At 35.8% G+C, this 15,387-nt stretch overlaps 1 protein-coding gene across 1 annotated transcript in view; it reads right to left on the reverse strand.

Moving 5' to 3' along the window:
- The window catches only part of LOC114023500 (WD repeat-containing protein 19-like), a 181,736-nt gene that overhangs the window by 12,774 nt on the left and 153,575 nt on the right, over window positions 1–15,387 (reverse strand). Inside the window, exons 33-35 of the mRNA XM_027836165.1 lie at window positions 12,440–12,590; window positions 7,319–7,442; window positions 1,723–1,799 (exon numbers count right to left, since the gene is read on the reverse strand). Of these exons, the coding sequence (XP_027691966.1) occupies window positions 1,723–1,799; window positions 7,319–7,442; window positions 12,440–12,590 (352 nt within the window). The remainder of the gene's footprint in view (window positions 1–1,722; window positions 1,800–7,318; window positions 7,443–12,439; window positions 12,591–15,387) is intronic.

A 15,387-nucleotide genomic window follows, 5' to 3' on the forward strand; every position in this document is an offset into this window, starting at 1 on the left:
ACACACACACACACACACACACACATATATTATAGTCTCTGAAGGATGAATGTTGTTGATTACCCAAAGAGCAATGGAGAGAACCATAGTAGGCCTAAGTCAGCTACAGTTTATTATTAATATATGCCATCTGTGCAAAACTAGTGTAAAGAGTTAGACACCTGGAAAAGTAGCTGAGCTGTCAAAAGCAAGCGACAGAAGATGTACATGCACAGCCCTTGTGACACACTGGAATCCATACAAGATACAGAGCTCTAAAGGAAGGCTCCCAGAACAGTGTCTAGACCACCTCCCCTATCCCTACCAAGTTCAAGGATCACACAGTATGACAAGGTATAGATAAGTAGCAATCTGCATTATTGAAGGGAGTCTCCATATCACTGAGATCAGTTTCATTAAAATATGTTCGCTTTTAAATCTATGTTCTAGAAAGCACTATCTCTTTATCATGTTTCCCCATTAGATTTTTAAGTAAACAGCAGGGATTTTTTTCCCATGCTCACTAAATTTCCATAGTGCCTACTATAGCAACATGTCCCATATACATGTAAAATAATACTTACTGTTTTTATAAACATTTGGTCAACTATAATATTATCATTAATTGCCCAAAACCCCTCCATTTTATTAATTTCTAGTTTCTATGGTAATCCATCCTCTTAAAAATTCCGATGAGAAATATTGCCAAAATCATTTCCTCACCAATCACCTGGCTTTTATGCTTCTTGCAGTAAGTGGAGAAAATATACATTAGTTGCCTTAGCAACTCATTCCCTTGAGGCTGATGCACTCAGTAGAAAAGGACATATACCTGTTGCTATAGTAACTCAATCTGTATCAAAAAGGATTTTCTCTTTCCTGCTAAACATATCTTTTCCTTCAATGTTGCTACATCAAAAGGAAAAAATAGGTATGCCCTTTAAGGACAAGAGCTGTGTCCTTTGTATCCTACACCAAGCCTAGCATAGCATCTTATACATAGTAACATTTGTTGTTGCTATTCAGTTGTGTCCATCTCTTCATGTCCCCATGGACCACACTATCCATGGGGTATTCTTGACAAGGATATTGGAATGCTTTGCCATTTCCCTCTCTAGTAGAATGAGGCAAACAGAGGTCAAGTGACTTGCCCAGGTCACACAGCTAGTAAGTGTCCAAGGACACATTTGAACTCAGCTCTTCCTGACTGAAGGCCCAGAGCTCTATCCACTGAGCCACCAAGCTGCCTCCACATAGCAATGAACAATAGTGCAATTCTTCTTCATTGGCTGACTAAGTAATCATAAATCTTCTCCAGTGTATCCATACTGAAGTATAAGACCTTGTGTTTGTACATTAAAGGTAGGTTTTCAAAGCACTTTTCATATTTTTTAATATGCCATAAAAACTTTAAAATAAAAAGTCCCTTAAGAAAAAGCAAGGGAGGAATTTCTTTCCTGTGCCTGCTATTAGGATATTACTGACACACCTTAAGAAGAGCCAACAAAGATTTTAATTTTGTGTAAGATAAAATTTTTTGGATAAAAAAGTATAGTAATAAGTAGAAATTGCAAGGTATAAGACTAATTAAGATGTCAAATCATGAATCATCCTGGAAAATTGCACAAAAGCAGTTAGATAAGAGAAATAGAAAGAGGGCATAGAGCTTTCTATAGCCTGAAATGAGAAAGTGTAATATTTGGGAAGTTTTAAAGTGTTAGAATTAAAACAATTCAAACTTACATTCTCATCTCTGAATATAAAGCAGGAAAGTCACAATAAGGGCACACAGTCCAATCATCTTTTATCATATGTCTACCCTTTAAATAAAAGTTTTACAGAAAAATTATTTGAATAATGATTGAATAATTTATTCCATACCACAGTTTATATAGTCTTCTAATTCACAAAATCCCTTGCCATGACCTATGGTCAGATAATATTAAGTTTCTTCAAGTTACATTATTTCATATCTCTCAATTTTAAAAAAAATATTGCATTTGTAAAATATAGTAATGGTGTAATTCCCCATTTTAAAACTAAACATTAGACTCGTCTAACAGCTAATAAGTAATACAACATCTCAGGGATCAAAATGCTTAAAAATAAAATAGATCGTCATGTTTTCTGTACTAAGTAAATTATCTGTTGTATTTGCTGAACTATTTGACAAACAATATCTAATTGATAAAATATAGATTTATGAAGATAGATAAAACTAATGAAACATTTGATTTATTTTTTTACAAAAAGATTACCCAGATGATTCATTTAAAGAGTGAGACTGTATTATAGAAGTGAAATTAGAGATGAAATTAATCTTAGAGGTCTAACTTCCTCCCTAGTGATGGTCTAACTTCCTAACCTTCTGCAATGGTCTCTGGCTGAAAACCTCCAATGATGATAGGGAGTTCACTGTTCATATGAAAAGCCATTCCACTACTGATCATCTAATTTTAAGGATGTCTTTACACTAAGTTTAAAATCTGCTTCCCTAAAAATTCTCTCTGTAGTTCTTGTCATGCCCTATGGAGTGACAGGGGAATAAATCTAAACTTTACTTCATAAACAGGTCTCTTCATAGTGCATACCCTTTTGCTCTAACCCTTTCCTGCCTGACTGCATTCTGGTGAGGAAAGAAACACAGTACCAAAATGGGAGAACTCAGGTCCTTTCCATCCAAAGCTCACATATGGCCCATTATTATGGACCTCAGTTCTTTACCTCAGCATTTGTTCTTTTCTATTTTAGATGAAGGGGGGCAGCTAGGTGGCACAATGGATAGAGCACTGGCCCTGGAGTCAGGAGGACCTGAGTTCAAATCCAGCCTTAGACACATAACACTTCCTAGCTGTGTGACCCTGGGCAAGTCACTTAACCCCATTGCCAAAAAAGTCTATTTTAGATGAAGGATATTGGCGATGGCTATGACTTTACGAGCTTTGCTTCAAAAGGTCAAGAGAGTAAGTCACCAGGTGGTCAAAAAACAAGAGTCCAAGCAAGCTAGGCTTTTCAGCCATCCAGACTAGCACAAAGGGACTGGGGAGTAAGGAGCAATCTTCAGTACACAGCCCAAAGGTAATTGAGATATGAACTCATCCAGCCAGTGTACCGCATTGGAAGTGAACTTTGTGGGATCAATACTACAGAGAAACTGTTAGGTTTGATCCCATTCTTCTCATAGACTAAGGTGGTATAGAAGAGAATGTGCCTCTAACGCATTGTGGTGTAAATGTTTGTACTTCCTTTCTCACTATACCTGCTAAGTAAATATTCCTCTGTAAAAGCTAAGAAGAAAATACATCTGAACTTATTTTACATACAACTTTTAGTTAGGAATGATAATAATAAATAGGAATATATTTATTGTATAAAGTGAAATAAATTTATACTATTGAAGTTTTGTGTATGTAAGATTAGAGCGGTTCTGCTTGATTCCACTCATGTAAACTAGAAGCAATAGTGGGGAAATATATAGAGGTAAACTTTGACTCAATGTAACTTACTAACAAGTAGAACTATCCAAAAGTGAAAACTTCTATATTCAAAGTGTGTAAGAGCTTTGTAAAGAAAAGCATCATATTGTTTATGAGTTTAATATTGTTCCCACTATCCAAAATGCAATAAACAAATGGTAATATTGATTAGATATCACTACAATAATCTTTAAAGAGATTTTAAATCTATTTTATTGTACTAAAATACAGAAGCACTAAATGTTTTTCCAAATTAAGTGTACCACCATGGTGTGGAGGCGGGGGGAGAATTTGATTAATTTTATAATGAAATGTAATGGTAACGGTAGTTGCAGTCAACTTATTATAGGTGCAGCTGCCAACTAAGTAGCTACTGCATATCTTTGGGGGCCTGGAAGATAATAGGGCTGCAAGTAACTAACCTGAAAGGGACAGTATTAACTACTGAAAGGCCAGTCTGTGGCATGGTAAGCTTTTGGAGTGGGATAGGAATTGTGTTGGTTTTTTAAAAACTTTTGCACACATGACAATATTTTCACTGAATAGTTAAACAATACAAATTTATATTCATAAGGAATGTTTAAAAATTCACCTAAAAGGAAACATGATTCTTTTTTATCACCCATGATTCCGATACTTTATTTTAAGACGGGAAAAAACAAAAATCCCAACCCCTCTCAAACAGAATAATTTGATTCATATTTTCTTTCCACCTTGGATATCTGGGTTTCAAATGATAAGAATAATTTATAATTCATCTTTTTCATATGAATTTTTTTCTTTATTTCTCTCTACATCCATGTGAACTTTTTCACTTTCTTGTTTTGGTTCTTCTATTATAGCTTCTTCAGGCTCTCCTCCCAACTTGCATCAGGGTTAATGATTAAGCATAGGTGAAGCATGGTTTCAATCCTGTCTTCATATCCACTAGGTGGATAGTGTTAGACTTGAAGTGAGAAAGCCTTCCTCAGAATACTACTTCAGAAACTTATAAGCTGTGTAACTCTGGGCAAGTATCTTTCTTATCTGCAAAATAGGGACAATAAGAGTCCCTAACTTATAAGATTGTGGTGAAGATCAAATGAATGAGTATGTGTAAAATGTTTTGTAAATCTTAAAGTGCTATATAAATGCTAGTTATTATTATTACTACTAATAGTATTATTATTACTATTACCTAGTATATGGTACTGACAGCTTCATCTCAGTGTTGCCATTTTCAAATTAAAACACAATGAGATCTAAAACTTTTGTCATTTTCATTTTTCTTAATCATTTGAAAGATGTGATCAATAGATATCTGGGTTAAATTTCAAATATTTTCCTTTGATTTATATAACAATTTTCAAGGATAACATATTGCCAGACTAGAATATTGGCTAGCCACAATTGTACTCTATTCTACCCTCTTTTATCTATTCTTTCTCTTTTTGCATAATGTATACTCTTCCAATCAATCAACAAACATTTATTAAGCCTCTACCACAGGTCAAGCTCTGTGCTAAATTCTGGGGATACAAACAAAATGCAAAAATATTCCCTACCCTCAAAGTACTTACACTTTAATGGGAGAGAAAATATGTAAATGAGAACGTATTTGAAAAATACAGAGTAGCTAGAGGATAACCTTAGGGAGAATGACCCTAATAGCTGAGGGAATCAAGAAAGGTTTTGCAGAGGAAGGATTGCTGTTGTTTGTCCTTCATTTTGAAGAGGACAATGACATCAGGAAGGTGGTGTCTTGACTTGCAAGTGAATTGGACTTAAGTGAGGCAGAATTGTGCAAAGTCATCAGCCCCAGAGGAAGGAAGAGGAAGAAAGAAGGAAATGTGAGATGGGTCTAAAATGAAGCAAGGTTATTCTAAGAGTTGGAGGCTGGAATGGAGCCGTGTTCCAGCCATGTTTTTTACCCCAGAAAATGTGGAGTCACGTGAAGTCAAATTTGTCTCCTGGAAAACCTCTACTTTATCTTGCTTGTTACTATTACTTTGTGCATCCGTAGATAGATAACTGAGGCTATAAATTTTATCGCTAACTCTGTTCTTGGATTTTGTCTCCTGTGAATTACTCAGCATTACTGCTATTCTCCTTATGTTGCCACTACTTGCTATGACATCTAGATTTTTATGTACATCTAGACAGCATTCTTCCACCTACTCCCTTTTCTGCTTAAAGGCCTTTTGATTAGATTGGTTAAGATTTCAGGCAGATATATTTTTACTAGACCTTTTGGGTTGTATTTCATCTCTACATGATCTTTTTTCTGGTTCTTCCTTGGGATCCACATTTTTAGGTTTTTAGGACTTTGGGAGAGGAAGAAAAGGGAAGAAAAGGTGAAGAGAATAAGCATTTTCTATGGTGCCCATTATGTGCCAGGAACTGTGCTAAGAGCTTTTTACAAGTATTATCTCATTTGATCCTCACAACAATACTGAGAGATAGGTACTATTATTATCCCCATTTAACAATTGAGGAAACTGAGGCAAACAAAGGTTAAGTGACTTGCCCAGGGTCACACAGCTAGTTAGTGTGGCATAATCTTAATTCAAGTTTTCCTGACTCCAGGTTATGTGATACCACATCACAATTTCTTAGAAGACAAGCATCTGTTTCTTCCAAGGGAGGGAGGTCTCATTTTCCCCTCACTGAGAAGAGCTTTATTTCAATTATTTTGTTCCATGTCCCATAGTTCTTCTTTCCTTACTTCTGTATCTCATGTTTTTTCACCCAAACCTCTTGACACAGGTCAGTATTACTGTCTGCCTCTTCCTCCTTCTTTGTTTTTATTTTAAAACATCAATTCTAATTTGTCAAGCCATGTAATTCTTCTTGGTAACCTGAAGAGAAAAGAGGTGCTCAAGCACTTTTATCTTTTTCTAGGAGAGGCTCCCCTGAATTTAAGCTAAGTAAGATATCAGTTTAATTTAAGTAAAATATCAGTTACTTGACCATGATAGAAAGACAAACATTATGTACTTCATGCAATTCCCTGCAAAATTTTTCTTGCCCTTCATACTCTCTGGATTGAAATTCTCAGGGCTCCTTTATTCTTGTTGGTGGCTCTTAGGATCAACTTCCCCCTGGTGAACTTGTGTTACAAAAAGCCAGCCTTTTTAGAGGCTCAATGTCTGGATGCTCCTTGAGAGAAGTTTTGAATCATTTATTTTGCTTTTTTTTACCAAGGAAATAAGCTTCCTGCCAAAAATCCATTGCAATGTTTTTCATCTTTATTTTCTAAACATGGTACCCAGCACATAGCAGCTGTTTAGGGATTGCTGAGTATAATCCATACTTCAGCTAAATCCTCTAAACTTTTCAGGAACTGCTAAATGTTTCTCAGTTGGACAGACAGTATATTATAATGGAAAGAGTACCAGACTTGGACTCAGTGGAGGCCTGTGTGAAATCTCACTTCTGACACTCACTAGTTTCATGATCATGGACATGAACTTGAGCTTCAATTTCCTCATTTGTAAAATGGGAATATTAACACTTCTACTGTCTAAGCCACAGAGTGGTTTTAAAGTTGGTACTTTATAAATCTTAATATACTATATGAGTTATTTATTTTAATTGAGGATTACTCTAATCTGAATTTAGATAGAATTATCTGAGTTTCAAAAATCTAAGCCCATTTCTTTTTAAAATATATAACATTGATCTAGTGGTTTTTTAAATGACTTAAATGTAACTACTTCAGCCTGGATTAGTATTGATAGCTTATGTTTTGACTCCTCTTATGAAAAGACAGTAATAGTCCTATAAAATACTAAAAAAGATAAAAAAGGAAAAAACCTAATAGAAAAAAAATTTCTAAATTATCAATCATTTTCCTGTATAAAATATGTTTGTAAGAAACTTGCAGTTGCAATGCAGTATGGGAGATTATTTTTACATCCTGGACACAGTAGTTCACACTCAGGGAGAAGGAATTCACAAAATGGGCATGGTGTTGTTGTCTCTTCTGTCTCTGATGTATCTGGTCTCCTATTAAAAAAAATTAAAAGATAACTTCAAAATTAATAATATACCTCATCTCTCCTAAAATTTGGTATAAGTAATGACTATATCTTTTTAAGGATAGTAGCACTTCCTTAGAGAAAACTGTGGAAATTACATGTGAGTTTAGATATTACTTCCAGTTCTGATTTTCTGTTGTGCAATCTATCTATGTGCAAGTTACAACCTATCTGTTGTGCTTTCCCATTGTATATTATAACTAATCCAAAGGGTCATTGTGAAAGTTTTTAAATAACTGTACAGAAAAATATTATAGGAATTTTAAAGTATTTATATTAATAGAAGTAAAACATGAAATTCTCCTTTATCATTGAAACTTCCTTCTACCTCTTTCAGTCCATTCAGGCATACAGAACTTGGTCTTTATTTTCAAAAACATCTCTATTCTTCTAGACCTTTCCAAACTCCTATAAGTCTATCAAACTTTCTTCTAGTGTCAATTGTCTCCCTACCCAACAGAGATAACATGATTAGCTCTCTTAATGCTTTTTCCTAGCACTGCATAATCCCTAGGTCCCTGTGACCTTCTGACATACCTCTTTGGGGTATATTTCTAGTAGTAAAATCCCTTGGATTAAAGAATATGAAATTTAGTACCTTTTCTTACATAATTCCAAATTATTTTTCAGAACAAATAACCAGTTTATATCTCTTCCAAGAGTATATTTCTGTGCCTGACTTCCCACAGTCTCATACAATAATGACTATTTCTATCCTGCATCGTCTTTGCCAATTCAACATTCATTTGCTTCAGCTTACTAATCAATTTTACAATTTTTAATAGTTTGAGGGTTATAATCTCACATCTTACCTCAGAGCTGTTTGAATTTATATTTTTCTTTTTATTAATGAATTGGAGCATTTTTCACATGATTGTTGATAATTTGCATTTCCTCTTTCAGAATTTGTTCATATCCTCTGACCATTTATCTATTGGGGAATGGTTTGTGATTTTATATATTTGTATCAACTCCCTACATATCTTGGATATTTAGACTTTTATCAGAGAAGTTTGATGTAAATGTGTTTCCAACTCAACATCTCTTGTCCTAGGATTATAGGATCACAGATAATAACATTAGAGCTCAAACAGGCTTAAGAAGTCATCTTATCCTTTATTCTATGGATAAGGAAGCAGACCTGAGAGAGATTTAAGTAATTTGCCCAAGGTCGCACACAGGTACCAAGAACCAGACCTGAGATTTGAACCCAAGTCTGCTGGCGCAAAATCCTGCTTTCTTTCCACCACACCATGCTTAGAGGCATTGATTTCATTTGTGAAAAAGTATTTTGATTTTATTAAATTCAAGTTGTCTATTTTGTCTTTTTTATTTCCCCTACTCCTTTTTTGGTTATGAATTTTTCCCTTAGCCATATTTCTGAAAGATAACTCCTTATATTTACTATAATATGTATACGATGCAACCTTTGATATTAAGGTGATTTATCCATTTGGAAATTATTTTGTGCTAGTCTAAATCTATCTCGTGTCAAATTGTTTTCCAAGTTAATTAAAAGTTTTTGTTGAACAGGGAGAACTTTACCAAGTTATTTTTGTTCTTAGATTTATCACATACTAGGCTATTGAGTTAATTTGCTTCAGCTTTACTAACCTGCTTTACAGTTTTTTAACTAATACCAAATATTTTTGGTGATTGCTACATTATATTGTTTACAGTTGGTAAAGCTAGAAATGCTTTACTGCTACTAATTTTTTACTTTGTATTTTTTGGTCTGGGCATATGGTTTCATCATCACCTTTCAATGACAATACACCTTCTACCAATGCAAATTAATAATTATTCTGCAATTTATAGTCTTAGAGAGTTGCCTGGGGCAGTGAAAGATTAAGTACTAGCCCAGGGTAACACAGGCAAGATATTTTAGCAGTAGGACTTTTAAAAATTATTTCCTTTAAATTCTTGACCTTTTACTTCTCCAAAAGAATTTTGATATTATTATGTCCTATATAATAATTCCTTGGTAGATTAACACACACTAAAACTACAAATTAATTTAAGTAGTATCATCATTTTTAATATGTTAGATAGCTGATCCAACCATGAATAAATCTCATTATTTGTTTCTTTTCTGGGTATTTTGTTTTTGTTTTTTTTTTTGGTTAGGCAATGAGGGTAAGTGACTTGCCCAAGGTCACATAGCTAGTAAGTGTTATGTGTCTGAGGCCGGATTTGAACTCAGGTCCTCCTGAATCCAGGGCTGGTGCTCTATCCACTGCGCCATTATTTGTCTTTCTAAAAGAGTATGAATTCACTGTGTGTTTTTGGTACATTAACTTCTAGATATGTATACATTTTATAGTTATTTTGAATATAATTTTCCCTACTATTTCTTCATGGTTTTTGTTATAGCTGTATATAAATGCTAATGATTTTATTGTTTTAATTTTCTAAGCTATTACTTTATACTATAAAGGGAATGAGAGAAGCAATGACTGGTCAATCAGCAATCATTGTCTAACACATGCAAAATTATGTTCTGCCTGCTGTAGTATCTCTGTGGAGGCTAGTGAATTTGCTTCCCGAAATGAGTAATGGTGACTCTCCATCCCAGTTCGGAGTATGTACAGGTATCTTCTCTTTCAGGTCTACTTACTGATTGGCTAGGAAAAAACCTTTTAATTGGCTGCTGAGCTACAACTGAATATGTCTTTCTGTTGATGGCAGTTGATTGGCAGTTGTTGCCGGTGGTGAGCGAGCCCTGGGAGGTAGGCGCTATTATTTTAGATTTACATTACATCTCATTTTACAGATGAGAAAACCGAAGCACAGAATGTCAAGGTGTTTAACCAAGATGACACAACTAGTAAGTTCATCCTATTGCCACCTCATTGCCAGCCCCCTCAGTGAGAAGAGGAGCCACAGCTCAAGCACCTTGTGCTTTCTCTCTTCTGCATTTCCATCTCAATATATCCCCTGAAGTTAGACTGCAAGGGGTCAGGCCAAGCTTCTTCCATATCCAAGCTGCTGCCAAGGCCTATCGTCTTCACCTTTGTAACACTTCTGGAATACGCCCCTTCTCTCCTCTGACACTGCTACCAGTCTAGTGCAAGTCTTATCACCTCTCATTAAGTCCCAACTAAAATTCCTTCTTTCACTAGACACCTTCTGCATTCTCTCTTAATTTGATTGCCTTCCTTTAGTTGATTATTTCCTATTTGTCCTGTATATAACTTAATTTTGTTTGTACGTTGTCTCCACCCATTAATTTGCAAGATCCTTGAGGGCAGAGACTGTCTTTTGCCTCTTTTGATTGATTGCATACAAAAAGTTGGAATGGATGGACTCTCTCTACTCTAGTGGTCAACATGATGGGAGCCACTGTTAACCTCTAGCCCTCTCACCCAGGTGCCAGTCAGCTGTGAATGAATGGTTCTACTTTAGCTGTGTGTCTGTTGCGTTTACTCTTTCCTGATCTTAGGTAAATGAGGACAAAAGATGGAATGGTCCCGGTTGAAAACTTCAAAGTGTTAGAAGAATCATCACATATCCAACACCTAGAGTCTATAGCAAAGTCTACTGTAGCCAGAACAGCCAAGTTTGGTGAGAAGCCTGCCCTTAGCAACCTGATTAAGTTAGGCCATACTGAACCTGGCAACTAAGACAAATATCCTGCTAGCAAGAACAACTTTATCTATCAAGTTCACACCTAGGAGTAAACTTGGTAGGGGGGACGTTTTGAAGCAACTATTTGTGCTTATTTTCCCAGGAACTGTTTGAGTGTATAGAGGAGAGAACCAGGCAGTTTTTAGTACAATTTTCTTTAACATTGGTATTAATTGTCCTGTTCCCCTACACTAGCCTAAATGTCTCAAGGAATTCAAACTTATTTTTTTGGTATATGAAGGGCTTTCTCCTGGCTACCTCCAATATTTATTGTTTGAAATTAAAATACTGAAAAAAAAAGAAAATACTGAAATTTTACCACTCTTTCTTGGGGTTTGAGTTAAACTTGTGATTTCTTTCAACATCCTGTGGATTCTGATTTTTCCCTCTGTTTCCAAATTTTCTTTATTATTTTCTTAGCTGTGGAATTTAGGCATGTCATTTCATGGTGAATTTGTAAAAGACCTCTGATTTTTATATTATCCTTGTGCATTTTAATTTCTTTCTTTTTGGGAGGTAGGGGAGGCAATAGGGGCTAAGTGACTTGCCTAAGGTCACACAGCTAGTAAATATCTGAGGCTGGATCCTCAGATCCTTCTGACTTCAGGGCCGGTGCTCTATCCACTGTACCACCTAGCTGCCCTGTGTACTTTAATTTCAAAGTCAGACTCTTTGACTTGTATCACTTTTTGACCTCAACCACTTGGATCACCCTCATACACTCTCCTCATGTCATTGTCTTCTGATTTTGTTCCATCAAACTTTCCCCCACGTCTGTATTTTCTTTTATTCATGCAAACTTTCCTTCAGTTAAGTCACTCATTCCCAAGACTATAATCGTCACCTCTAAGATGCCCAAATTTTATTTCCAGACTTCATCTGTCTTCCAAACTCTGGCTCCATACATCCACTTGTCTGCTAGACATTTTGAGCTGGATATCTCATATACAATTCTAATACTAATTCATTATGTCAAAAACAATTCAACCCTTTCCCCAAAAACTAGCTCAGAGTGACTGCTAGAGGCAGTTTACCCTATAGCCACTAAATTCAACAAAAATAACCTAGAATTTTAGAGCCTGAAGAGATACTAGAAATCATTGAGTCCAATCCTGTCATTTTTCAGATAAGAAAACTAAAGCCTTGGTTAATATCACCTAATTAATGGCAAAAAAAACCAAACAAACAAACCAAGAGCCAAGATTGAAAACACAGACCTCTTGACTCTCCACTACAATATTCTTTCTGTTATACTATACCTCTCTCTTCTAGTGCATATATTTATATATCTCTATCTACAATACATATATAATGCAGATTAACCAGAAAAAAATTCACCTGACCATTGCTTCTATCTTTTTTCTATATTTTATATCTATTTTATCGCGATATTCAGGCCTCATCAACATGGCTGCAAAACTGAAAGCTGAATTTTTCAAACCTGCTCGGTGACATTCAATTACTGTTGAAGTCAGAATTGGCACAATATCTGCAATGCAAGTAGAAAACAGAAAAATTATGTTTCCTTATTTCATAACATTAAAAATAAAAGAACTAGGCTTAGCTAAATGAAGTATGCTATAAAGTATGTCAATATTCTTATTACAATGACTACTCAAAACTATTTTTGAGATCTTCTTTAGTATAAACATTTATTAAGTGCCTACTATGTGCCAGGCACTATGTCCTGGAGATAAAAAAAAGAGGCAAAAGACAGTCCCTGCCTTCAAGGAGCTTACAAACTAACAGGGGGAGACAACAGGCAAACAAATATATACAAAGCAAGCTTTATACAAGATTAATTAACAGAGGAAAGGCACTGGAATTAAGAGGTGTTAGGGAAGGCTTCCTATAGAAGGTGGGATTTTAGTTGAGGAAGGAAGGAAGGTCTCCCCACTGGAGTGGAGGGAGAGCATTCCAGACTTGGGGGATAGGCACAGAAAATGCCCAGAGTCAAGAGATGGAGTGTCTTGTTCATGGAAGAGAAAGGAGGCCAGTGTCACTGAATCCAAGAATTTGTCACAGGGAGCAAGGTATAAGGAATCTGGAAAGGTAGGAGGGGGCTAGGTTATGAAGGGCTTTGAATGCTAAACAGAAAATGTTTTATTTGACCCTGGAAGCAATAGAGAGCCATTAGAGTTTACTAAGGGGGCTGGTAAGGTGACATGGTCACAACTGTGCTTTAAGAAAATTACTTTAGTAGCTGAATGAAGGATGGATTGGAGTGGGGAGAGACTTGAGGCAAACTGATCCACCAGTAGGTTATTGCAGAAATCTAGGCATGAAGTGATGAGGTCCTGTATTAGAGTGGCAGCTATATCAGAGGATTGAAAGGGGAGGGGGTGTGCAGATTTGTTAGATATATGGGGCAGGGTAAGGAATCCAGGGTGACTCCTAGGCTGTGAGACTGAGAGAGTGGTTTTGCCTGCTACAGTACAAGGGAAGGTAGGAGAGGAGAATGGTTTAGGAGGAAAAATAATGAGTTTATTTTGGACTTATTGAGTTTAAAATGTCTCCTGCATATCTAGTTCGAGATGTCTAAAAGGCAGCTGGAGAAGGGAGATTGGAGGTCAGCAGAGAGATCAGAGCAGGAAAGGTAGATCTGAGAGTCGTGAACGTAAAGATGGCAAGTAAATCCATGGGAGCTTATGAGATCACCAAAGGAAGTAGTAGAAAGGGAGAAGAGAAGAGGAGAGGAGAAGACAAGACAAGACAAGACAAGACAAGACAAGACAAGACAAGACAAGAAGGCCCAGAACAGAACCCTGAGGGATAGCTACAGTTAGAGGGCATGATCATTGAGGACATTTCACAATAATATGTCCTAATTGATCTATTCTTACTTCTCTACACACTAACCCACTAACCCACACCTCCAGTTGTCTATTAAACATTTTGCTGATTTATTCATTTGTTCAACAAAATGTATTTAGTGCTTACTCTGTGCAAAGTATTGTGCTAAGTACTACATGGTCCCTGCTCAAAGACTTTACAAAATGTCCCACTAGCACCCTAAAGGTAATAGATTTAAAACTAAATTTGCCATCTGTCAATCATACTACCATTCTCCTAGACCAAGGTTAAAAAGCTGGATTTGTCACCATTAACTCCATCCTCTCCTTTATTGCAATATTTCATCAGTTGCCAAATTTAGTGGTTAAATTTCTAGCAAATTCAAATTCAATAAACATTTACTAAGTGCCTACAATGTATAAATCATTATGCTGGCTTCTGAGAAAGATATATAAACAAATAAAGACAATGAAATCCCTACTCTTAAGGAGTTTAGTCTTAGGATCATTGATTTAAAGCTAGAAGAGACTTCAAAGGCCATGGAGTCCAATGCTCTCATTTTATAAATGACATAACTGTGGCACCGTAGGATTAAGAGACTTGCCCAGAGTCACAGAGCTAGTGTGTGAGACAGAATTTGAACTCAAGTCATCCTGACTCTCCTAGGAGAGTTAAGATAAATATACAAATAGTATACTAAAACATATTTGCATAAAAATATAAACAATTAAGAATTCCAAAGAGAGAGAAGCTATTTTTGATGGATATGTGGATCACAATACAATGTGGCAAGTCCTCAAAGAGATGGGAGTACCAGATCATCTTACTCGTCTCCTAAGGAACCTGTATGTGACCCAACAAGCAACAATTAGAACTGAACATAGAACCAACGATCAGTTTAAGTTTGGGAAAGGAGTACGACAAGGCTGTATATTGTCACGTTACTTATTTATTTTGAGTGCAGAGTACATAATATGAAATGCCAGGCTGGATGAATCAAAAGCCAGAATTAAGGATGCTGGGAGAAATATCAACAATCTCAGCTATGCATATGACACCACTCTGATAGCAAAAAGTGAAGAGGAATTAAGAAGCCTCTTGATAAGGGTGAAAGAGGAGAGTGTAAAAGCTGGCTTGAAGCTTAACATTAAAAAAAACTAAGATCTTGGCAACTGGTCCCATCACTTCCTGGCAAATAGAAGGAAAAGAAATAGAAGCAGTGTCAAATTTTATATTTTGGGGCTCAAAGATCACTGCAGATGATGACTACATCCATGAAATTAAAAAATACTTACTCCATGGAAGGAAAGCAAATCTGGACAGGATATTAAAAAGCAGAGATATCACTTTACCAATAAAAGTTCATATAGTCAAAGCTATGATTAAGAGTTGGACTATAAGGAAAATTAAGTGCTGCAGGATCAACACTTTCGAATTATGGTGCTGGAGAAGACTTTTGAGAGTCTCTTGGACAGCAAAGAGATCAAATTAAA

Source organism: Vombatus ursinus, unplaced genomic scaffold, assembly GCF_900497805.2.
Source record: "Vombatus ursinus unplaced genomic scaffold, bare-nosed wombat genome assembly UNPS02014818.1, whole genome shotgun sequence".
NCBI lineage: Eukaryota > Metazoa > Chordata > Mammalia > Diprotodontia > Vombatidae > Vombatus > Vombatus ursinus.